Source organism: Diceros bicornis, chromosome 22 (genome assembly GCF_020826845.1).
Source record: "Diceros bicornis minor isolate mBicDic1 chromosome 22, mDicBic1.mat.cur, whole genome shotgun sequence".
Lineage (NCBI taxonomy): Eukaryota > Metazoa > Chordata > Mammalia > Perissodactyla > Rhinocerotidae > Diceros > Diceros bicornis.
The window spans coordinates 30,488,553-30,512,203 of NC_080761.1; the positions used below are offsets into that span (position 1 = coordinate 30,488,553).

Consider the following 23,651-nt stretch of genomic DNA (forward strand, 5'->3'; position numbering starts at 1 on the left):
CCCAAAACCAGGACTGAAAAGCAAAGAACAAGATTGTCTCCCTCTCAAAATGATGGCAGCATCTAAAGTAAATTAACACATCTGCTCACAGCCGGGAAGCAATATGGTGAATATTCTGTATGGCCACCAAGAGCAAAGGCCACTGGCCAGTATTCAGACAGCTGGAACGCTGCAGCCCATTCATGTACTTTTGAGGCTTACTTTGTAAGGGGGGAGAGAAACAGGCATTTGCTTTTGAAATCAAACTTGGAGTTTACCATTCAAACTCTTACCAATACCACAGTGGAAAAGAAGCCCTCAGCAATGCTAATACATTCACACACACACCAAAAGCAGAAAAGCTAGTTCTTTCACCGTTCTTTCCTGTTCTCTTATTAATGAAGAAATGGAGCATATTGAAACTAAAAGCTCTGGACAGAGATGGCAAGGCAGGAGTGATTATGACACCAGGCTTGGCTCCTATAATGATAGGACATGAATAACTGCATCTAGGACAAAGCACTCTCACCAACCAGGACTATTTTGCACTTATGCAAAAGCAGACAAAAGATGCAAAGGCCCTGTCCTCTTATGTAACCAGTGTAACCTATGCCCTGAGCTCAACAAATGCCTTGGTCCTCAGAACTACAGGTCTGGACTTGAGGCACCAGACGAGGGCCAGCTGATGGCCCAACACCCATTCACTCACCCACAGACTCCGACACACAGAAACTAGTTGTGCTTGTGGGTGGTATAGGGGAGAGTATAAATTCACAGATCATAAGTAGTCGCCACAGCACGTCTATGCCTAGTACTAGGAACACGCTGTGCAAAGTTTAAGATTAAATGGGGTGTCAGGTTTACTTTTCAAAATGTCAAAATTGTCAAGTTTGTACTCTTAGATGGGTCTGCATATTTCTCTGTGTGTGTATATGAGTGTGTGTGTGAGTGTGTGTGTGTGTGTGTGTGTGTGTATGTGTTTTAGAGGTGACCAGATATTTTAAAGAGAGAATAAGGGAGCACCGAGGTGGTGAGCAGGGGCTCAGTAGAGTTCAGGAAATGAAAAACTACAAAAACCAGGAAGGGATGTGAAACCCATCTGGGCTTGCTAACTGGCGCTCATAGAAGTCAGGCTCCTACCCTCCCACAGAGGCTGGGAGACACAGACCCTATCTTCAGGTGTTGTCTGGAACAAAACAGTACACGTTTTTGACAGCTTTGGGTTTTCTCAAGCAGGCACTTTGCATATTTCTGTATTTAAGGTAAAAAAAAAACAACAGACTAATGGATGTCTCAATAGTCTGTCTTAGAATGGCGGGTGTAGAGCTTCTTATGTGAGGCAATTATATCAAAATGAGAAATCTGGTCACTCAGAATTCAAATTAAATCTGACAGAATTTTATTAAATAAAACTTATTTTACCAAAAGATGCAAAGTGTTTCACAAATTTTTAAGATTTATTGCTGTGAAGCATGTACTTGGGTATTTCAAAAGCTAATGTGGAGGCAATTCTGTGATTTCCCATAGGGAAGCCCACCTTCCCTTTACTAAGTTGATTTTTTTATATTTGCTAACCTAAAAGAGTCTCTGCATCTTGCTATAAATAACCATTGAATTGCAGAGGCAATCACTTACTCTGTCCTCACATAATAATGGTTCTACTAGAAATTAAAATTACCTCCTATACCAACTAACTAAAAAAAATCACCTATGGGCTGGCCCAGTGGTGCAGCCGTTAAGTGCACGCACTCCGCTTCAGCGGGGTTCCGCAGGTTCGGATCCCGGGCGCAGACCAAGGCACCGCTTGTCAAGCCACGCTGTGGCGGCGTCCCATATAAAGTAGAGGAAGATAGGCATGGATGTTAGCCCAGGGCCGATCTTTCTCAGCAAACAAAGAGGAGGACTGGCATCGGATGTTAGCTCAGGGCTAATCTTCCTCACCAAAAAAGAAAAAAAATCACCTAGGAATTAGCATCATCTCCTCACACTTGGTTTGTTACTATGCTAGAAATAAGTGCACACATTCCTTTGGAGGCTAAGGAATCAGTTTGCAATAAAGTTTCAATTCAAAGATGCTGGCTTATACAATGACACGGATCCAAAAACAAGGGGAAGGGGCTGGCCCAGTGGTGTAGGGGTTAAGTTCACATGCTCCGCTTTGGAAGCCCGGGGTTCGCTGGTTCGGATCCTGGGGACGGACATACGTACTGCTCATCAAGCCATGCTGAGGTGGCGTCCCACATGCAGCAACTAGAAGGGTGTACAACTATGACTTACAGCTATCTACTGGGGCCTTCAGGAGAAAAAAAATGGAGGAGGATTGGCAACAAATGTTAGCTCAGGGCCAATCTTCCTCAAAAAAAAAAAAAAACAAGAGGAAAAAGGCCCAGGAGTCCCCATCTTTCACCCATCCATAGTTAGACACTATTTCCCAATGGGCAGAAGAAACAGATGCCCTGATCTGCTCTCAGGCACTTTTGGAGCCACGGGCTCTGCCTGTCAGGAAATATCCAAGGTGTTTTCTTGTTTATTATTGGGTTGTGAACCTCTGTTTTGTTCTTTCTATCATACAGCAAACAGCTTTGGAAAATAGCTGAATAGCATGGAAGTGGACTTGCAAAGTTTTCCTCAAGTGCATCAGAAACACTTTCAGTTTTGTGCAATCAGTGGCAGCCAGAGTGGACAGGGTCAAGGACACACACACACACACACACACACACACACACACACCCCCCTAGAGGACCAGGAATGAGTTACCTGCTAGGTGAGGTAAGAGAGGGAAAAGGAACTAAGCATGCACAGCTCAGCCCCTTCTGTTACAGCTTCTAGAAGAGACTGTTTACAGAATACACGTTCTCTTTCTCTACAAAATGCTAAGCAATAAAGCTGATATTTTGATCTCCATTTACCTGACACTAACGTTGTCTTTTTCAGTTGGTTGCGAATCCAGAATATTAGGGGCAGTGGGGCAAAGGACATTCCTAAAATCCTGACAGAAGACAATGGACCAAGATTCTGACTCACTAAGTAAGTGCAGACACAGCCTAAAATCCCAGTGTCTCCAAAGAATGCGGCCTTGAATCTGCCCGCCTGCAGGTTCGACGTCTTGCTCAAATATACTTATAAAGAGAACAAACATTATGTCAGAAAGAGAAAGAGACTTCCACCATCCACAATTTAGAGTGGAATATTTTATGGGATTAAAAGTGGGAAGAACCTTCTATTCCCTCTACATATGAGTAAGGAAATTTCCCAAGCCAGAGAAAGCCAAGTAGGTTCCTGCAGGTTGGAGACAGCACCAGAGTGTAGGTGTCAATGGATAAGTTCTGAGGTTCCAAAGGGGAGGGGGTATGAGAGGATGAGGAGAATCATGCAAATTAAGTCACAGTACTCCTGTTTTTAATCAAGTAATACATTACCATCCTGGGTTCTCCAGTAAGTTCCGCAAAATTGTCTGCGGCACTGAGCAATTATAATAGCCCATGCCAATATACGATCTCCAGATCTGGTTTTTGCTGGAAATGGCATGCAGAGTTGCAAGGATTTCATTTTCACCTGATTGGAGGAAAGAGAGAAATGTTACCGAGAGAAAATGTCTCACAACAGAGCTCTGGTGATAGTTCAAGACCCTCATTTTGTTTGCATATATATATGAGGAGAACAGCTATATGAGAAATATAAGAATCATCCCCCCAGCAACACTAAGTACTGTATTCAGAAATATAAAAAATCCCAAAACAGCACTCAATTACTCCTCAAGGTTGGTTCCTCATAATTTTTTTTGGCTTTGTCAGAACTGCCCAATTTTAACACCTCATTCCAGGTTTCTTCTGTTCCCTTTATATTTCTGTTGTATTTACACCAAATAAAAATTCTGCTTTCTCTTAGTAAAATATTGTTTTCCCTTTTAAATTGCCTTATGCCAATAGTTGGTATAAGTCTTAAATAACACATGATCTACATTTTTCTCTAAAATTGCTCTCCCAACTCCGACACTTTTTCCTTTGTGTCACTGAAAGGACTACTTACAAAAAACCCTTCACCCAGCAATGTAAAATGTCATTTGTAAGAGAAGACCCACAGACAGTTTTAACCAGCACTCCCATTAGGGCACTTAAGTAATTAAGGAGGAATTATAAATGTTCTTGGATGCAGGTAAGACCCTACTTTGGTTATTCATATAATAACAACAAAATAATAGCATCTGACATTTTGAGCACTTCCTCTTTGCCAGGAATTGTACCAAAAGCTTTTCATCCAGCTTAGGAAACTGAAACTCGAAGAGGATCACTCACCTAAGGCTACACAGCTTTAAACTAAAGGGTTACGACTGAGTCTGTCTAACCAGATTCCACACTTTCTCCACGAGGCCAGGTTCAGACCTGCTACATGTACAGCACTTATACCAAAAGATACCTTCTAGATACAAATGACCTTACGTTGTTCTTTCTCTGCCCCTCTGCATATAGATAGATCATACTACTACAATTTAACTGAGATTTATTTTATTTATTTATTTTTTTTGTGAGGAAGATCAGCCCTGAGCTAACATCCATGCCAATCCTCCTCTGTTTTCGCTGAGGAAGACTGGCTCTGAGCTAACATCTATTGCCAATCCTCCTCCTTTTTTTTCCCCAAAGTCCCAGTAGATAGTTGTATGTCATAGCCGCACATCTTTCTAGTTGCTGTATGTGGGACGCCGCCTCACCATGGCCAGAGAAGTGGTGCGTTGGTGAGCACCGCGGATCCGAACCGGGGCCACCAGTAGTGGAGCGCGCGCACTTAACCACTAAGCCACGGGGCCAGCCCCAAACTGAGATTTAACTACTTAGGCAAATGTCTGGCTCCTTTAAGATCTTCTTAGGGACTCAAGTCACTTAAATCTTGGAATTGATTGATTGTACTATATCAGAGAAAAATCTAGGTACAGCAATCTCTAAGATCACGAACTGGCTAGGAGGATGCTTCACGTTGTTTTAACTCTACTGAACTCTATGTGAATATTATTCTCATTAATCCTTCTTTATCCTCAATGAAAACACTTCCACCTCCCATCCCACCCCCCCACTCCACATGCTTTCACAGGAAATAAGCCCACAAGGGATGTGTCATTTTGCCAGAGTAGGTTAATGAAAGAGAGGACAGTTCAGTAAGTATCAGTTTCATGATTAAATATAATCCAACTGCCTTATGATGGACAATCTTGCCTTCTTCCATTGAAAGTTTAGGAAATATATGTGAAAGTACAATAAACCAATATCTGAGGACATATGCAAGTATAGCATTTTTAGCAACGATCACGCAAGAAATCCAATCACTTCCCAAAGTCTTGCTAGGGCAGAATGATTGAGAAGCCTAGTAGGAGGGGAGATTAATTAGCCGTGCCCGGCAGGCAGACGATTCAGCAAGGCCAGCTTCAATTAAGATCCTGTGCAAGAGGGACAGGTCTCTGTTCCATATTATGTCACGAGGACAAAAGGTCCAGCTCTCAAATGAGAACAGTCTGTGAAGGGTTTTGTCTGTCAAATCAAGAGTTTAGCCTTTGCGAGTCATGGAGTATAGAAGAGTATGATTTTTTTCTCCATTATAGAAAGGTAATTCCGTTGGTAGTGTGTATAGGTCAGAGGGGAGATCTGGAAACAGGGAGACATGGTAAAAGGGTAGCACAATAGTCCAGGAAGAAGTTGGGCAAGGGAGTGTTGTGGGTTGAACTGTGTCCTCTAAAAAAATATGCTGAAGTCCTAGCCGCAGGTACCTGTGAATGTGGCCTTATTTGGAAATAGGATTTTCGCTGATGTAATCAAGTTAAGATAAAGTTGTGTTGTATTAAAGTTAGCCCTAATTCAGTGACGCATGTCCTTATGAGAAAAGAGAAATTTGGACACACAGACACACATACAAGGAGAACACCATGTGATGACAGAAACACTATAGGATCAACAAGCCTTGTTTCTCAAGCTTGACTTTTTCCTGTTATGATTTCTTTTACTGATTAAAGATTTTCATTTTTCTGCCTTAAAAAATAGGACTATAGCAAGTAAGTTAATGGGAACTGCAGAAAGAGGAACCCCAGAGGCACAAGGAGATGCCTGCAGTGGACCCAGTACTGCCCCTCTGCTCCTAAGATCTTCCCTTTGGAGCTCTCTCAGCCAGATATTTCTGTGTCTCAAGACTGATCATTTTTATGCTTCTGGGTCTTATCTATCATTAATTATTTTGTTCTTCATTTATGCTAATTGGCCTCTAAATTTTTTCAAGTGTTTTATTCAAGAATGTAAGACACGGTGGCAGCTATGAGGGATGCTGATATGTATCTGGAGACCCTGAACTGATGTGGAATGTGCCAGTGGGTTCCTGGTTGGTCTGGGGTGGTGTCGTCTCTTCCTTACTATTGAAGGCATATGGGTAGGACAGCACCAGGTCCTGAGTGGCAGGAGGCTGCTGAAGGAAGGAAGAAGGGAACGGGGCTCTAGTCGAGGCTCTCTCACTGGGCTGTCTCCTGGACAGCCTTGCTAGGAGGTATGAGAGAATGGGTTTTCCTGTGAAAGGAAAAATCAGATTCCCTCCACTATTCTAATTGAAAATTTAGAGTCTCCAGATACATATCAGCATCCCTCATAGCTGCCACTATGTCTTACACACTATATACACACGTTATAGCTAAGACCTAGAAACATAAAAATGGTCAAACTTGAGATACACAAGTTTCTAATCCCATAACAGATATGCTCTAGTTTCTACAGGACCAAATTTCCCAAGTACCTGTGGGCTCCACCCCTACCCAGCTTGGGGCTAATAGGAATATACCCCAATTGGCCCTCATCATAGCCTGGTCTTTACAACCAATTTCACCTTCTATTGGGAACAAAGTGAGTTAATAGAATGAGTAGTCCTCTGAAAACCAAGCTAATGGACACTCTTGAGCCATCAAAAGTGATATCAGCTCAACACCACAAGGTTGACATAAGGGAAGCCATATTATAGAAAAGAATCCGTATTGTAACTTTTTTTTTTTTGAGGAAGACTGGCCCTCTGCTAACATCTGTTGCCAATCTTCCTCTTTTTTTCTTTTTCTCCCCAAAGCCCCAGTACATAGTTGTGTATCATAGTTGTAGAGTTGTAGCTCTTCTATACGGGACGCTGCCTCAGCATGGCTTGATGAGCAGTAAGTAGGTCTGCACCCAGGGTCCAAACCAGGGAACCCCAGGCCACCAAAGCAGAACACGCGAACTTAACCACTACACCACCAGGTGGCCCCTATACACTACACCACCAGGTGGCCCCTATATTGTAACTTTGAATGACCTCTGATTAACTAACCCAGCTGGATATGCACCCTCCAGGAGCTCTGTAGATTTTATGGCCCCTTGCAGCTGCGATAAGTTGATAACTTTGTTCTTTTGAGTTCCTTAGGAATGTGATGAACCCCGGACAGAGAGTCTATGTTGATAGCCATCATCAGTGACAACTGAAAGATCTGGGTATAGGGTATTGCTCCGGTCTCTGCATATCCAGTAAAACAAAACACTATCAGGAACTAAGACCAGATATCTGCCCCAACTGAAGATCAGATGGATGCCCCTCCCTGGAGACCAGATGCCTCCCCAAGTCAGAGACCAGCCCCCTATATAACTGCCCTGTAGTCTTTGTTCTGTAATAAGGTTCTTTTGGACATTAGTCAGCCATCTTCCCCCTCGCTAGTAAGCTGTAACAAAACCCTTTCTCTGCTACCACCTTGCCTCTTGACTATTGGCATGTCTTGCAGGGGGCAGATGACTCCCCTTGGGGGGTAACAAGAGTAGGGTAGGTACTTGGTCATGCTTCTGAAAGTGAGAATGCTGCGAGAAGCCTTTCCCATTCACTCATCCATTGCCCATCATGACCAAACTTCCCAGCTAAAAGCCAAGACAGTCTGTGACTTGAACAGAGAGTTAAGCTGCTTCTTACTGTGATAAAATCAAGACTTCAGGCTTTATCTGTCACATATAATAAAAAACATTTCCTGGGGCCAGCCAGGTGGCATAGTGGTTAAGTTCATGCCCTCTGCTTCAGTGGCCCGGGGTTCTTGGGTTCAGATCCTGGCCGTGGACCTACTTATCAAGCCATGCTGTGGCAGACGTCCTACATATAAAGTAGAGGAAGACGTGCACAGATCTTAGCCCAGGGCCAATCTTCCTCAGCAAAAAGAGGAAGATGGACAACAGATGTTAGCTCAGGGCTAATCTTCCTCACCAAAAAAAAAAAAAAGTTTCCCAAACACACAGCTTAGTGAGTGTTTGAATTGTTCCAAACGTTTGTTCACTGGTCATCATTTCTCACACCCACTAACGAAATTCCACTTTGGGTTGGCTCTTAAGCCGATTGGACCAGTGTCTTTAGGACGCTAGAGTTGGAGTTACTATTTTATTTTATTTATTTATTTTTTATAATTTTATTTATTTATTTTTTCCCACAAAGCCCCAGTAGACAGTTGTATGTCATAGCTGCACATCCTTCTAGTTGCTGTATGTGGGACGCGGCCTCAGCATGGCCGGAGAAGCAGTGCGTCGGTGCGCACCCGGGGTTCCGAACCCGGGCCACCAGTAGCAGAGCGCGCGCACTTAACCGCTAAGCCACGGGGGGACCCGTGAGTTACTATTTTAAATGATGCCAAGATCCAATGGACATGGAAAAAGGAAAGAAAAGGGAAAAGTCCACAATCAGAGATCTACCCACTGAACCTATCTGAAATGGAACACGGCAGAATCAGTCTCTAAAAGCAAGTTTTGGGGCATGACTGGTCTAATTAAAAGCCCAAATCCTAACCATGCAATGTCCACCACTGCGCTTCACAGTAGATTTAGATTCCTTTGTCCCTTGGAAAAGAATGCCTTTCCAGAGAAAATAGCATGGGATCCTTAATTCCAAAGTGGCAGCCTTTTTTCCCGCTTAGTAAGAGCATGTCCCAAGGAAAGCTGTGTAGAAAAAGGAGAGAGAAGAAAAAGATCAGATTTCCCCCGGGCAAACCCCACAGCAGTGCACATTCTTCACTTTTCCCTCCAACTTGACAAAAACAGCTTCCTCCTGTAAACAGGCCCAATTCCAGTAACTATCTTCTTGAATGTGAACAACAATGAAACCAACCAGGGGGGAAATGAGATAGAATGAGAAAGGGAGTGTCCATTAAAAAACACTTGGAGACAATTTGTCATTCTCCAGATGCTTGCCTACAGCCTCGCAGGGCAGCCAGATGCTGTGCATTACTGTGCACTCAGCCATGACAGTCCTCGAGCCATCTTTCAGGGATCTAAGCAGTAAGTTCTTTTTTGTGGAATACACGCCTGCTTCTGACCTTGTTTATTCCTCTGCCTCAGAGCATTGCATAATGCCGTGGTCCTAATGTACCAAGAACAGAGGTCAGTGGCCTCGGCACCACTCCCTAAGAATCCACAGGTGGGTCTCACACTGCTCCTGCTTCTCAGAATTCAGAATGAACGCCTCCTCCTTAAATATTTTCACATAAGAACCTTTCCAATAGCAACTCCCTTGTCACTTGCCCCTAACATACCAAGGAGAAATCTGTACCAACCACTACACCAAATAAATACTTTCTAACAGGAATAAGCTGATTTATCTGTTAAATACTCAAGGCACTGCTAGACCTAGGTTTTAATTTCCCAAATACGTGAATTTTGACAAGACTGGAAAATGTCATTAAAATAGACAGGCAGGGGGCCAGCCCCGTGGCTTAGCTGTTAAGTGCACGGGCTCCGCTACTGGCGGCCCTGGGTTCGGATCCTGGGCGCGCACCGATGCACCGCTTCTCCGGCCATGCTGAGGCGGCGTCCACATACAGCAACTAGTGGGATGTGCAACTACGACATACAACTATCTACTGGGGCTTTGGGGGAGAAAAAAAGGAGGAGGACTGGCAATAGATGTTAGCTCAGAGCTGGTCTTCCTCAGCAAAAAGAGGAGGATTAGCACAGATGTTAGCTCAGGGCTGATCTTCCTCACAAAAAAAAAAAAGACAGGCAGGCTGTATGGCTCAAGATATCTGCTACACCTAACACACACACACATACACACACGTAGTTCCCCATCCTTAACGCATTACCCCAGCACACAACACTATGATTTTTCTTTCTTTTCCTCAATTACAGTAGTCCCTCCTTATCCTTGCTCTCTGAGGTTTCAGTTATCCTGGTCAACTGTGGTCTGAAAATGCTAAATGGAAATTTCCAGAAATAAATAATTCGTAAGTTTTAAATTGCATGCCGTTATGGGCCGGCCCGTGGCTTGGTGGTTAAGTGCGCGCACTCCGCTGCTGGCAGCCCAGGTTCGGATCCTGGGCGCGCACCGACGCACCGCTTCTCCGGCCATGCTGAGGCCGCGTCCCACATACAGCAACTAGAAGGATGTGCAGCTATGACATACAACTATCTACTGGGGCTTTGGGGGGAAAAAATAAATAAATAAAATCTTTAAAAAAAAAAAAATAAGTTGCATGCCTTTCAAGTAGCGTGATGAAATCTCTCACCAGCCGGCTCCATCCCACCTGGGTCGTGAATCATCCCTTTGTCCAGCTGAATCCGCTACCTGCCCGTTAGTCACTTAGTAGCTGTCTGGATTATCAGATCGACTGTCGAGGTACCACAAAGCTGGTGTTCAAGTAACCCTTATTTTATTTAATAATGGCCCCAAAGCCCAAGAATAGTGATGCTGGAAATTCAGATATGCCAAAGAGAAGCCGTGAAGTGCTCCTTTAAGTGAAAAGGTGAAAGTTCTCAACTTAATAAGAACAAAAATGTATGCTGAGGTTGCTAAGAGTTTGATAACTTTTGTTACAGTGTATTGTTATAATTGTTCTATTTTATTATTAATTATTGTCATTAATCTCTTTCTGTGCCTAATTTATAAATTAAATTTTATCATAGGTATGTATGTATAGGAAAAAGCATAGTATATATAGGGTTCGGCACTATCCACGGTTTCAGGCATTCCCTGGGGGTCTTGGAACATATCCCCCTCTAATAAGGGGGGTCTACAGCATATGGAAAATGTTTTCCATGCTTTGCTTTTACTTTTTTGACAATCTAAAAATATTATGCCTAAGTTTCCACAGAGAGTATATATTATTCTGCCATTTATATTTTAAAAAAATAAACATATATGCATATGCTGTATATTAACAGAATATCTCTGGGAAGATTCTCAAGAAATTGGTAAGTGGGAATGAGTCTTACTTTTCCCTGTATATCTTTTTGTGCTTCTGAATTTTGGACAATGTGTTTATGTTATTTATTCAAAAATTAAAATGTTACACCCACAACAAAATCCTCCTTGTGAAATATATGGGTGCAGACACCTGCCAGTCTTCAATCGGCCAGCCGTCCACAGAGCATTTTCCAGCAGCACAGCAGCGTCCAGCACAGAGCAGCCACTCAACCAGTATCAGAGCCTCCCTCCCACACCCCGCCCTTCATGCACTTGGCAAGATACTCAGAAAAGGTCTCCAAGGAAATCATCAGGACTGAAAACCAACAGACTCATATTTGAATTTGCCCAGAAAGGCCTTTTTCTGCCGGAGGCTGAAGGGGGAAGCTGGGGCCAGAATGTGAGGACAGAGACTGCCTTGGCGTATTTTTCTTGCCAACAGGCAGATCTTTGGCTTCAAAGCTGCTCAGGAAACCATGGGGAGGGGACGAGGGTCTCAATCAAGATAAACAGACCATGAATCACACATATGTCAGGATTTTCTGATTTTCTGGGTGGAAGCGAGAATTTGCTTAAAAATTCCATTGTTGGGCCGGCCCCGTGGCTTAGCGATTAAGTGCGCGCGCTCCGCTGCTGGCGGCCCGGGTTCGGATCCCGGGCGTGCACCGATGCGCCGCTTCTCCAGCCATGCTGAGGCCGTGTCCCACATACAGCAACTAGAAGGATGTGCAGCTACGACATACAACTATCTACTGGGGCTTTGGGGGGATAAATAAATAAATAAATAAAATCATTAAAAAAAAAATTTCCATTGTAATGTATAGCCTTTCCCCAACATCACCTAATCATTTGCAGGACCCTCTCTCTCCCCCATAACAGCCTGACTTAAACTCACTTACCCAGCCCATAAACCCTACTGCCTCGTATTTGTCAAGTTTCCTCCCCTGGCCAAGGAGCATTTCACAACCAAAGTCTATTGAATCACAGAATTTGTTCATTCCAGGAAGGCAAACCAATCCATAAGCTCTGTGTAATGTGGAATAATGAAACTCTTTGAATTGAAAACCCTTCCAGACTGGTAGAGGGGCACCCCCGACCCCATGTGACAGCACGTGGTCAGGAGAGTACCACCCAGGCCTGACCTGGGGCTCTGACTCTCTTTGCCCTAATCCTGCCAGGCTCTTCCCCATCTTCTTACTCAGCCAATTAACACCCCACTTCATCCAGTCCCTCATGACCCTCAGGGATTAGAGCCTTCTGCTGGGCACCTCCAGTTGAAAGGAGCCGAGACATGTCCAATCTGTGTTTCTGATGGCTCCTTGGTCCCTCGTCTTCAAAGGAGTGAGCAATCCCTGCAGTTCTTCCTGCTCATCCAAAAGATACACAGGTTCAAGATCTTATACCAGCTGTAGGAAAACCAGAACAGCATCCCACAGCGGAGAAGTGGAGACGAGGGGTGCCATGTCTGTTATCTACTCCTTGGACTTGGATGACACTACTTTCTATGGGAGGCTTCTCCACCACCTCTCTTAATTCAATCTGTGAATATTTTTTAAAGAAATGTAGGGAGATACACTGCAATTCATATTTATCTAGAACACCAGTTGAACTATGTCATCAGGCCAAGTCAGTTTGAAATGAGAATCAGGGTGGAAGTCCCGGTATTTGTTTTTCCTCTTTGCTGCCCTGTGGGTACATTGTTACACTAGCAGAGAAAGAAGAAGGAGGGAAGGATATGGTCTGAGAGTCCAACTCAAACAATTTAACATGCTTGCAGGAAAGAGATAATTTTTTATAGATCAAAGGAATAGGCACACAGAGAAATTTGCAGTCCAACCCAGAATCTCACCAACTCAACTAACTATAACCTCTTTGAGGGTAGGGGCATAGCAGATTGCTAAGTACACAGTAGGTGCTCAGAAAAACAGGAGAATTGAGGTATTGCAATGAAAATTCACCTAAACTCCCACATACAGCTAGCTTAATATTCACAATAACCATCCATCACAGAATCCATGATGACAAATCAATGCAGAAATTGTTCTCGCACTTAGTTCAACTGCATCCCTAAAAGCCTGGGCTTCAGAGAAACATTTATAAATGAAAACCCAAAGCTATTAAGCCAGTTCTGTGAAATAATTCAGTGCAATAATTAATGAACGTAGGGCCGGCCCCGTGGCTTAGTGGTTAAGTGCGCGCGCTCCGCTACTGGCGGCCCGGGGTTCTGATCCAGGGTGGGCACCGACACATCGCTTCTCCCGCCATGCTGAGGCGAGTCCCACATACAGCAACTAGAAGGATGTGCAACTATGACATACAACTACCTACTGGGGCTTTGGGGAAAAAAAAGGAGGAGGATTGGCAATAGATGTTAGCTCAGAGCCGGTCTTCCTCAGCAAAAAGAGGAGGATTAGCATGGATGTTAGCTCAGGGCTGATCTTCCTCATTAAAAAAAATAATAATAATTAATGCAATTATTTCAGATTTTCAGAAATTTTGTTTCCTCATTGTTTTATCAATTAGTATGTTGACGATATAGGCATTGAGAATCCTTACTAAAATTCTCAATTTGCATTTTTGTAAAAATACTTTTGAGTTTAATAAGTAAAACAAACCTGAGCAGTCAAACGAGACGAACGTTATTCACGGAGCCTTATTAAAGTGAGGCACAGTACCATTTGGTGGGATGGAAAGAGGACATAAGGAATAAAAGTTGGAACACAGACCTGCCTGCAAGCAGCTCACAATCTCATTGTCTATCTAGCACCCAGCCCAAAGCTCCTCCTAGACTCCTCCCATGGGTGACTTTGGCTCAAGGACTCCCACTCAGACTCACCAAAACTTTCTGAGATCTGTGCTGTAATCTAAGGCTCTTCGTTCCCAATCGCCCTTCCAGCTCTCTCCCCTTCCACCAGGGTCAGACCTGCATCACAGCCTAAAGGCTCCTCTGCATTCTCCTGCTCCCACCCACAATAAATTTCCTACATATCTAAAATTGTCTTGTTGTCTGCTTCCTGGTGGACCTAAACTAATGCACATTTAACATCTCACCTCTAAACTCTCCAGCAATCTCCCAGCTGGTCTCTTTGCCTCTGATCTCAGAGGCACTCTGCAAAACACAAGTTGCATCATGTCACTTCCCTCTGTAATAACTGTTATTTTTATAAATTTATTTATTTATTTAGTGTTTGTGTGTGTCTGAGGAAAGACAGCCCTGAGCTAACATCCATGCCAATCCTCCTCTTTCTGCTGGGGAAGACCGGACCTGAGCTAACATCTGTGCCCATCTGCCTCCACTTTATATGGGATGCCGCCACAGCATGGCCTGACAAGCAGTGTGTCAGTGCACACCCGGGATCCAAACCTGGGCCATCAGCAGCGGAGTGTGCACACCTAACCACTACGCCATGGGGCCTGCCCCTGTAATAACTGTTAATGTCTCCACAATACATAGAAGAAAACAAATCCCTTACCATGGCTCTGAGCCCTCCATACCTTGTTTTCCACGCCTCCCTGCAGCCTAATGTCCTATACACAGGGTCTACTCACCATCCCTCAAATAACCATGTATCTCCACAATTCCATGCCTCTGCTCATGCCATAACTTCAGCCAAAGGATTCATTGTATTTGTAAATCCATAGAGCTATTCAATATCTATCTCCCTATCAGTTGTAACCTACAGTCAGGGTCATATCTTCATCATCCTTTATCTCCTGACTCTTGTACCCTCAGTGCCTAAAATAGTATCTGATCTTCCATAGAAGCCTCTCAATAAATGAGGAATGGAAGTAGATGGAAGAAGCTGAAGAAACAGATTTGGTGATAGTAGCTTATAACTCAATGGTGACAAAGGTGAGTAGGCTGCAGCATTTAGTGTATTATTGGTCCTATGTCCCTCAATAGTCCTCAAGAGTAACACTATATTTACAACACAGTATAATTTATTTCATTTTGATAGCATTGAATATTTTCAAAAGTTAGATAAAAATATGTCTGCAGAGGACTTTTAGGGCAGTGAAACTATTCTGTATGATATTATAATGATGGATACATGTCTTTACACATTTGTCCAAACCCACAGAATGTCCACCAAAAGTGAGTAAACTATGGACTTGAGTGATACTGATATGTCAATGTAGGTTGTGGGGTACTAACGTAGCCGTGGGGTATGTTGATAAAGGGGGAGGTTATCCGTGAGTAGGGGCAGGCAGTATTAAGGGAACTCTCTGTACTTTCTGCTCTATTTTGCTGTGAACGTACAATTGCTCTAAAAAACTAAAGTCTAGTAAAAAAATACATCTGCAAATTTGTTTACTCTCCTCCCTTCGAAAGGTGGAAACTAACTCCCCTTCCCCAGAATTCAGGCCAGATTTAGTGACTCATTCTAATTAACAGAATATAGTGCAAGTGATGCTATAAGAATTCTGAGGGTAGGTCATAAAAATAGCTTCTACCTGGCTTTCTTTCTCTCTTGCATCACTGGCTCTGGGGAAATCCAGCTACCAGGTTGAGAGGACAATCAAGCAGTAGAGACCCACATGAGGAGGCACTAAGACCTCCCACTAAGAGCCAGCACCATCTTGCCAGCAATGTGAGTGAGCCACCTTGAAGTGGCTCCTCCAGCCGTGGTTGAGCATCCACCAATGTGTGACTGCAGCTCATCAGAAACACGGAGCCAGAACCACCCAGCTTAGCCACTCTTGGATTCCTGACCCACAGAAACTGTGGAAAATAAATGTTCATTGTTGTTTTAAGCAACTGGGCTTTGCAGTAATCTCTTATTCAGCAAGAGATAACTAATACAATGGCGTTTCCAAAAGTCAATTTTAAAAATATTGTTAAAGAAGTAATTCCATTTATATAAAATACCTTTGATGTTGCTGTGTGAATTCCATGATCCTTTAACAAGATGAGGAGGGAAATATTCTTTTACATTTTATGCTCTTTGTCTCAATCACTGACCTCTTTGGCCTCTCATCACATGTCAGCATTTTTGTATCATTTGTATGTTAAAAAATAAGAAAGTCCAAAACATTTTAATGCTAAAAATGATACTTTATAAAGACTGAGATTTCTAGCTTGGTGTTCTTTTTTTTTTTTTTTTTTTTTAAGATTTTATTTATTTATTTTTTCCCCCCAAAGCCCCAGTAGATAGTTGTGTGTCACAGCTGCATATCCTTCTAGTTGCTGTATGTGGGACGCGGCCTCAGCATGGCCAGAGAAGCAGCGCGTCGGTGCGAGCCCGGGATCCGAACCCGGGTCGCCAGCAGTGGAGCGCGCTCACTTAACCACTAAGCCACGGGGCCGGCCCTTGGTGTTCTAATTATAAAAGGAAGGGGAAAAAAATGATTATAACTTATTTTAGGATTCATCTCTTTTAAAATGAATCTCTCACCTCTCTACTTCTATAAAGATATACTTCCACATATTTATCTGAAAATCCCTGTGGTATAACAAGAAGTATATTTGGTTGTTGTCTTTGGAATTTCCTAAGTAATAGGGAGTGTCTTTTGTTATTCATAAAAGCTCTTTTGATCACATCTGAGTTTATGCTAATGAAGTGACAGGGTGAGGTCCCTACATAGCCCTAGGATGGGGCTGATCACCAGAAAGACCAAGTGATTAGAGGGTTGGAACTTTCAGCCCCACCCACAGACCTCTGGGAAGGGGAAGGGGGTGTGGGGGCAGTGGCTGCAGATTAAGCTCTATAAAAACTCTTGAACAACAGATTTGATGAGCTTCTAGGATGGCTAACGCATCCATGTGCTGGCAGAGTGGCCCACCCCAGTTCCACAGGGACAGGGGACAGAAGCTCCTGTGCTAGGGACCCTTCTAGACCTCACCCTATGCACCTCTTCCTCTGGCGGTTCATCTGGATCTTTTATAATATCCTTTATAATAAACGGGAAATATAAAGAAATGTTTCTCTGAGTTCTGTGAGCTGCTCTACCAAATTAATCCAACCCAAGAAGAAGATCATGGGAATCTCCAATTTATAGCTTGTTGTTGAGAAGCACAGGTGACAACCTGGACTTGTGATTGGCATCTGGAGTGAGGGCAGGCTTGGGGGACGGAGCCCTTAACCTGTGGGATCTGATGCTATCTCCAGGTAGATAGTGTCAGAATTGAGTTAAATTTGTAGGATACCTAGTCAATGTCCGCTGAGAATTGGAGAATTGCTTGGTGGTGCTGGAAAATACCCCAGAGTCCCCAAATGATTAACAGCATAATTATTCTGATAAGATTCCATCAAGGATGAGACTGCAACAATACTCAAATAGTTCTCTAACTATGCTTTGCACATGGCCTTTTGCCATTTTCTTTTTCTCAGTGAAGGTACTGCCTTTATTTCTTTCAATTTTTTCCTTCTTATATAATATAATTACATGCCAAAAACAACCCAGTCAACATAAAGATATTGTATTTGCTTCTAACAGAAGACGTATTTTTAACTCCTTACTGTTTCAGAAATCCCTGTTTTTCCATCCAATTTCACTTCATCCAATTTCACTCACAGCATTTAATTCATAGTTCTCATGGCACCTGGGACTTTTTAACTTTCTGACTTAATTCATATTAAGAAGGTAAGATGTAAGCTCCTTGAGATGGTGATTATGTTTATTCATATATTTATCCTCACAGAGCCTTGCACATAGTAGATGGTCGATAAACACTTAACAATTTAGGCAATAGGTTGACTGTCCAAGGTATCAGTCACATCAGTAGTATCTGCCTAACAAGCATTAATGACAAAATATAAGGACAAGACACTCTGTTGTGAGTGACTAAAGATACAAGTGAACAAGAGCCAGACCATATATAACCATAGAACTTTCACCCACAACCTGCAGCAACCGGCTCAGGAAACCAACCCCTTATCTACAATACACCACCCCAGAAGCCAGTCTGCTATAATAAGTTAGGCTTGCAGAAAGCCAAATTCCTATCTCCAGTGACAATCCAGGAAACTGTACAATAACAAATCAGCCCCAAAATAGCCAGGACTTGAATAACTGACAGTTTCCCTAATTTTGGTCCCCGCTTCCAATTTAGGACAAATCACACAAAGGCAAATATGCACCCCTGACCAATCACATAGGATGCCCGCTTCTGTTGTCCACCTACAGCTTCCCTGTGCCAACAGCCTCCATCGAGGGCACACCTGAAGCCTGCCCTTCATTCCACTATAAGGTTTTCCCACTCGTCTGCCAAAACAAAAGGCTGACTCCCTTGCTATAGCAAGGTCAGAATAAACAGCCTTTGCTTTTCTCATTTGGTTGTCTTCATTTATTTCCACAGCTGTATAATGAAAATCCACTGGAATCATCCTAGTTAAAGATGAAATAATAATTCATATAAGCTTGGAACTGAAGGAACCAGGAATGGCCAAGGGAGAGCCTTGTCACAGACTGAGAAGTCTAAGGCAGGACCTGACGATAGACATCATCCGACTGAAAGACAACTGATGTCCCCAGCCTGGGGAATAGCTGCCCTGTCTAGGCGTCCTTGGGGTCAGTTCAGGAGAGTGCACAACCCCACTTGGCAACATAGCCACCACCTGCAGCTGCATTACACAACACCTCCCTCTGCTCACTGCCCTCCATTAACCATTTATTGAAAATCACTCTAAATGATGCAGCTTAGAACATTAAGTTCTCACAAGTCCATCAAAAGTCTCATTCTGACAGCTCAGCTGCTCGGTTCTGGTTGAATGATTTGAACATTAGGGGGTTTAGTTTCTCCTCTCTCTTCCTAAGCATGCTCACATTAAGCAATGTGCAATTTTGTGTAAACTTTAAACCCTGCAGCTCTGTGAAGTTATGGGCTAGTTCAGTCTGGTTAGCTTGAGATCGCTTCACTGAAAATACTACACAGGGAGGCACACCATAGCTAAAAGTGATTGTCTTGGTTCATAAACAAAGGACTTTTAAATTTTGTATTAATTACAAAATAAATACATAGTTATTATAGAAAATCTAGGAAAAGCAGAGTAATAAAAATCCATAATGGCACCATCCCGAGCAACGAATGTTCCCATTGACATATATCATTCTAGTCTTTTTTTTCTATGTGTGTGTGTATGGGGAGGAGAGGGGGGATTCACTTGAGCAGAATGAAACTGACAGGGTATTGAACTGAGTAGCTTTGCTTGTTTCTCTGAAGTGTGACTTACTGAGAAGCCAACTGATAATCAAGGTATTCTTTCAAAGCACTTCCTGAAGCGTCCAAGGGTGAGTAGCATCTTGCGTGACAGATGAACCATCTGTACTTCCCTGACTGTCTAGGCCACTCTGTCCTATACATGCTGGTCCCTCTGCCTCCAGCAGTCTCCTCCAGCCTTGTCCAGCAGAGCATCACTACTCATCCTTCAATACCGAGCCCTAGTCTTGCACCTCTGTCACCCCTTCCTTCACCCTGGCAGCGGGCCTGAGTGATCCCATACCTGTGCTCTCAGCATGTCACTGCATTTCCACTAGGGCAGTTGGCAAATGGCAGAGTGATTCCAGTGTGATGGGATTTGTGCACCTCTGTAAAGTGGATACTTCAGAAGAGTCAGGACAGGAGTTTTCTACTTTGTACACCACCCTCTTGCAGAGGACATAATGAAAACAGCGTGGACTAGTGGTTGGAGTGCTGGACTGCCTGGCTTGAATTCTGCCTCCACTGCTTACCACCAGCTGTGACCTTGGGCAAGCTACCTATCCTCTATACGCCATAGTTTCTTCATCTTTAAAACAGAGGTGATAATGGTACTTGCCTCACAGGGTTATAATAAGGATTAAATTAATATATGAAAAGCACTTTAAAAAGCTCAGTACTTAGTAAGCACTACATACATGTTTTTGAGATTATTAAATTAGCATAAGAAGTAACCCACGTACTTCCATAGTGCTTATAGCTCTCACAATCTTCTTTCTACTCAACAATGAGGGCATTTAAGACTCATATAACTAGCTCTTATTAGTTTCTTCTGTACATGGCGAAAAATATTTGGTCCAGAATTCCTCTCTGACTACAAAAGAACATAGGCATTCACACGAAACCAAGTTCAGATAATGCTACTCCACTATTAGATGGAAATGCTACTACTAGAGGTTACATGCACCAATTTGGCCTCTCCACGTGGAGAACATTCATTAACCATGACATGTGCTCACCTCAGAGTAAACATTGATGCTTTTCTGATGCATTCTGCATGACCCCCTCAGCCACCACCCCACCAGAGCTCACTCTTCCAAGAAGCAAGCTTTGTTGGAGAGCTTTTCCTTGCCACTTCAGGGCAAGGAAAGACTCCTGACTGTGCAATATTTCCTCTGAGTCACCTCAGTCTAACCAGATGGAACCAGCCCCAAATCTCACAGAGGCTGCTGGGTTTAATGTTTACACTCAATTACAAATTACTTATCAGGAGCCTGCTTCCAACAAGAGAGGAGGAGAAATGGAATCCCCTAACGTTCAAATTATTCAGCTGGAAACAAGTAGCTGAGCTTAAAAATGGTAGACAACTTTGACACATTTCCTAGGCTCTAATGCTCTTAAAGAACATCTTATTTTAGAGTATATTGTAAAAAGGGCTGACCTAAATATTCTCTGACTTGGAAAGTCTCAGGAAGGCATTTACTTATTCAAATATTCACCTAAAGCTTGCTTTAAAAATATACAACTCTTCACTCTTTAAACATCCAACAAATCAGGATTCTGATTTTCTAAAATTGAAATAGTTAAGGCTTCCATCTATCCCTACATCTCAATCAGTTCAAATGAACAAAATGTGCAGATTTTCTTCTATGAGCAAGGTCCCTGCCATCACAGGAAATGGTTCAGATTTGAAACCAACAAGGAGAGCAGTCCTCAGCGTTGCTTGAGTTATGACATTGGTCAGCTGCAGCTGGACTGGCTTCATACCTCAAGTTGTCGACTAAAACAAAATAAAGCTTACTTGCAAAAATCCTTTCTGTCTCAGAACCTAAACCAAAACAAACCAATTGCCTTCCCTTCACTTGACTCCAGAAGTAAAGGAGATAGCATCTCTATAATTCAAAATCAGATAACCTTATGAGAATTCTTTCCTGTCACAAAAAAAAAAAAAAAAAGAGCTCTTCAGCTCTGCCTTTCCCCTTGACTTGTGGATTCTTGCCTCAGTCCATGGGAGACAAATATTCACAGAAAAATGCCTCTGAAAGGCAGTCTTCGGACAATTAAGAATATTTTAAACATACAAGAAATTCTAAGAAAGTCTATGAGGAAACTAAGCTTTCTTAGCCAAGCATCTTGGTTAAGAATCTTATTTGTGTGTTTCTCTATAAAAATCATCCGGACTCGAAAAGTACTGCTGCCTTTCAGTGGGTATAAATAATAAAATTTGGGTGTGAGATAAGAGAACAATTTGAGGCTATTTTGGTATAAAGAACCTTGGGCTAGGAGGCCAGATGTCGGGGTCTCCTCCCATTTTTGCCACTACGGTTGCACGACAGTAGGCAATTCCTTTTTCCCTTCTGAGTCTATATCCTGATCTGCAAAGAGGTGATGACACCTCACAACCCAGAGGATGAGAGAACCGTGGCTGCTGAAGGGTGCCTGGGAAGTGGGGAGTCCTCCGCCTGCGTTCGAGATAAAAACCTAGAAAGGCGCTGCATGGACTCCATCCTAGGGTCCAGAACCGACTGTTCCGTGAACTAACTATTCCACCCTCTCCCACCCCTTGAGGTACCCGCCGCTGTTTTATTTTAATAATCATAGTCCCAGTCCTGAGCAATCCTAACCCTGAGTTGGACTTGCAGAGACCACAGAAGACGCCAGAGCAAGCGGAGTCTAAGGTAGCCCTCCCGGCCACTTACAAACAGGGTCTTCCATTTTCAAGGGTCTTTTCAGGCGGATGCTGGCGGGAACCGTCTTCTCAATCAGCTCATCAACACTCTAAAATTAAAAGGCAAGTCCGTGAACACTAAAAGGAGAGGAAAGTGCTTCCGAGTTTAAAAAGTCACTTCTGTGTTTTGCATCTACAAAGGCTTGTGGGAACCTCATTTAAATTGCCTAATTAGGGTTTCTTTTTAAAAAGAAAAGAACAACTTGGAGCAAACCAGAAATCACTCGGAGGAAAAAAAATAATGAAGCGGGGTGGTGAGTCGGCCACTCCTGGTTGGATTTCAGTGGGCAACCGGAGATAATCGGATAAACCAAGAGGTCCTCCTCTTGCAAAGTTAAGGCTCATCAGCAGGGTGACTTGGGTTGAAAAACACAAGGTTTTGAGGCGCGAAGAGCGAGGGAGGAGAAAGTAAGCGAGTGGGAGAAGGCTGGGGCACAGGGACCGAGCGCGCGAGCTCGCCTCCGCGCCTGGGCCCGGCACCAGGGTGCGGGTCCCAGCCCAAGCGAAGCAGAGCGCCGGGCGGGGGCCGGGAGGCCGCGCCGGCAGAACCCGGGCTGGGCGGGGTGAGGCCCCGGAGAACTGGGTGAAGGGTCCTTACCGCCAGCCCCAGGGCCTGTAGCATCTCCCTCTGGTCTTTGTCCCCGGGGCCGATGTGCCTCTGAGCGAAGTCGTCGTGTCTGGGCAGGAGGCGCTCGAGGAGGCGCGAGGCCCCAGCCCCCTTGCTGTCCCCGCCGCCGCTACTGCTGTCGCGGCCCCGCGGCGCCCAACGCGGCCCCGCGCCTCCAGCCAGGCGGCGGCCACCCCCGACTCCGCAGCCCAGACGCAGCCCCCAGGCCCTGGCGCACGTCTGCATGGTCGCGGCCACCGTCTCCTGCCCCGGCCACGGGGGTCAGCCGTGCTCTCGGCCCCTCTTCTGGTGGCGGTACCCCGGGTGGCGGCTGCCTCCGGCCTTGAGCCCCTTCCCGCCGGACGACAAACGGGACGGATGGACGGATGCTTCCGAGCAATGAATGGGCTCCGCGCTCAGCCTAGACACGCGCGCAAAGTACTTGCTCCACGCGAGGCACCTGCTCAGCACACTTTAAGCGTCTCCCTGGGGGCGGGCGTTGGGATGGGGCCAGCAAATGCTCAGCCAATGGGAGTGGACAGAGGGGCGAGGGCGGAGTAGACCCCGCCCCCCTTCCCCCTTCTCAGGCCCTCCGGGGAGTGCCGCTGCTCTGGCCCAGAGCCTGCCATCCTCAGTTACTCCTACTCCTTCTCTGGCCTGGCCGGGGCGCTCCATGCGCCCGGTGCCAGAGTCTGGTGCCGCCCTGGCGGGGGATCTGGGTGGACAGCCGCGGGCAAATTGCCTGGGAGACTCAGCTGAGATGGAAGATGATTCTGACCGGGACGCCAGACTCCCGAGTTGGTAAGTCTCCGTTCATCAATTTTAGGGACTCTTTCCCTGACATATCTCATGGAAACCAATATGGGCAGATGAGAATGCTTTTACAGTTGAGGATAGTGGGCAAGTTACTCAACCTCTGAGCTTCAGTTTTCTCATCTCACAAAGCTGGATGGGATTTAAAAAGAATTTATACACTGAGAGCACGGGTATCCAAAACCGTA

The 23,651-nt window shown here is 44.3% G+C and overlaps 1 protein-coding gene across 1 annotated transcript in view; it reads right to left on the minus strand.

Annotated features, from left to right (window-relative positions):
• Nucleotides 1–23,100, minus strand: part of GLDC (glycine decarboxylase) — a 92,125-nt gene extending 69,025 nt beyond the window's left edge. Inside the window, exons 1-3 of the mRNA XM_058565781.1 lie at nucleotides 22,642–23,100; nucleotides 22,015–22,093; nucleotides 3,399–3,534 (exon numbers count right to left, since the gene is read on the minus strand). Coding sequence (XP_058421764.1) covers nucleotides 3,399–3,534; nucleotides 22,015–22,093; nucleotides 22,642–22,896 — 470 coding nt within the window. The 5' untranslated portion in view covers nucleotides 22,897–23,100. The remainder of the gene's footprint in view (nucleotides 1–3,398; nucleotides 3,535–22,014; nucleotides 22,094–22,641) is intronic.
• Between the last annotated feature and the right edge of the window lie 551 nt (nucleotides 23,101–23,651).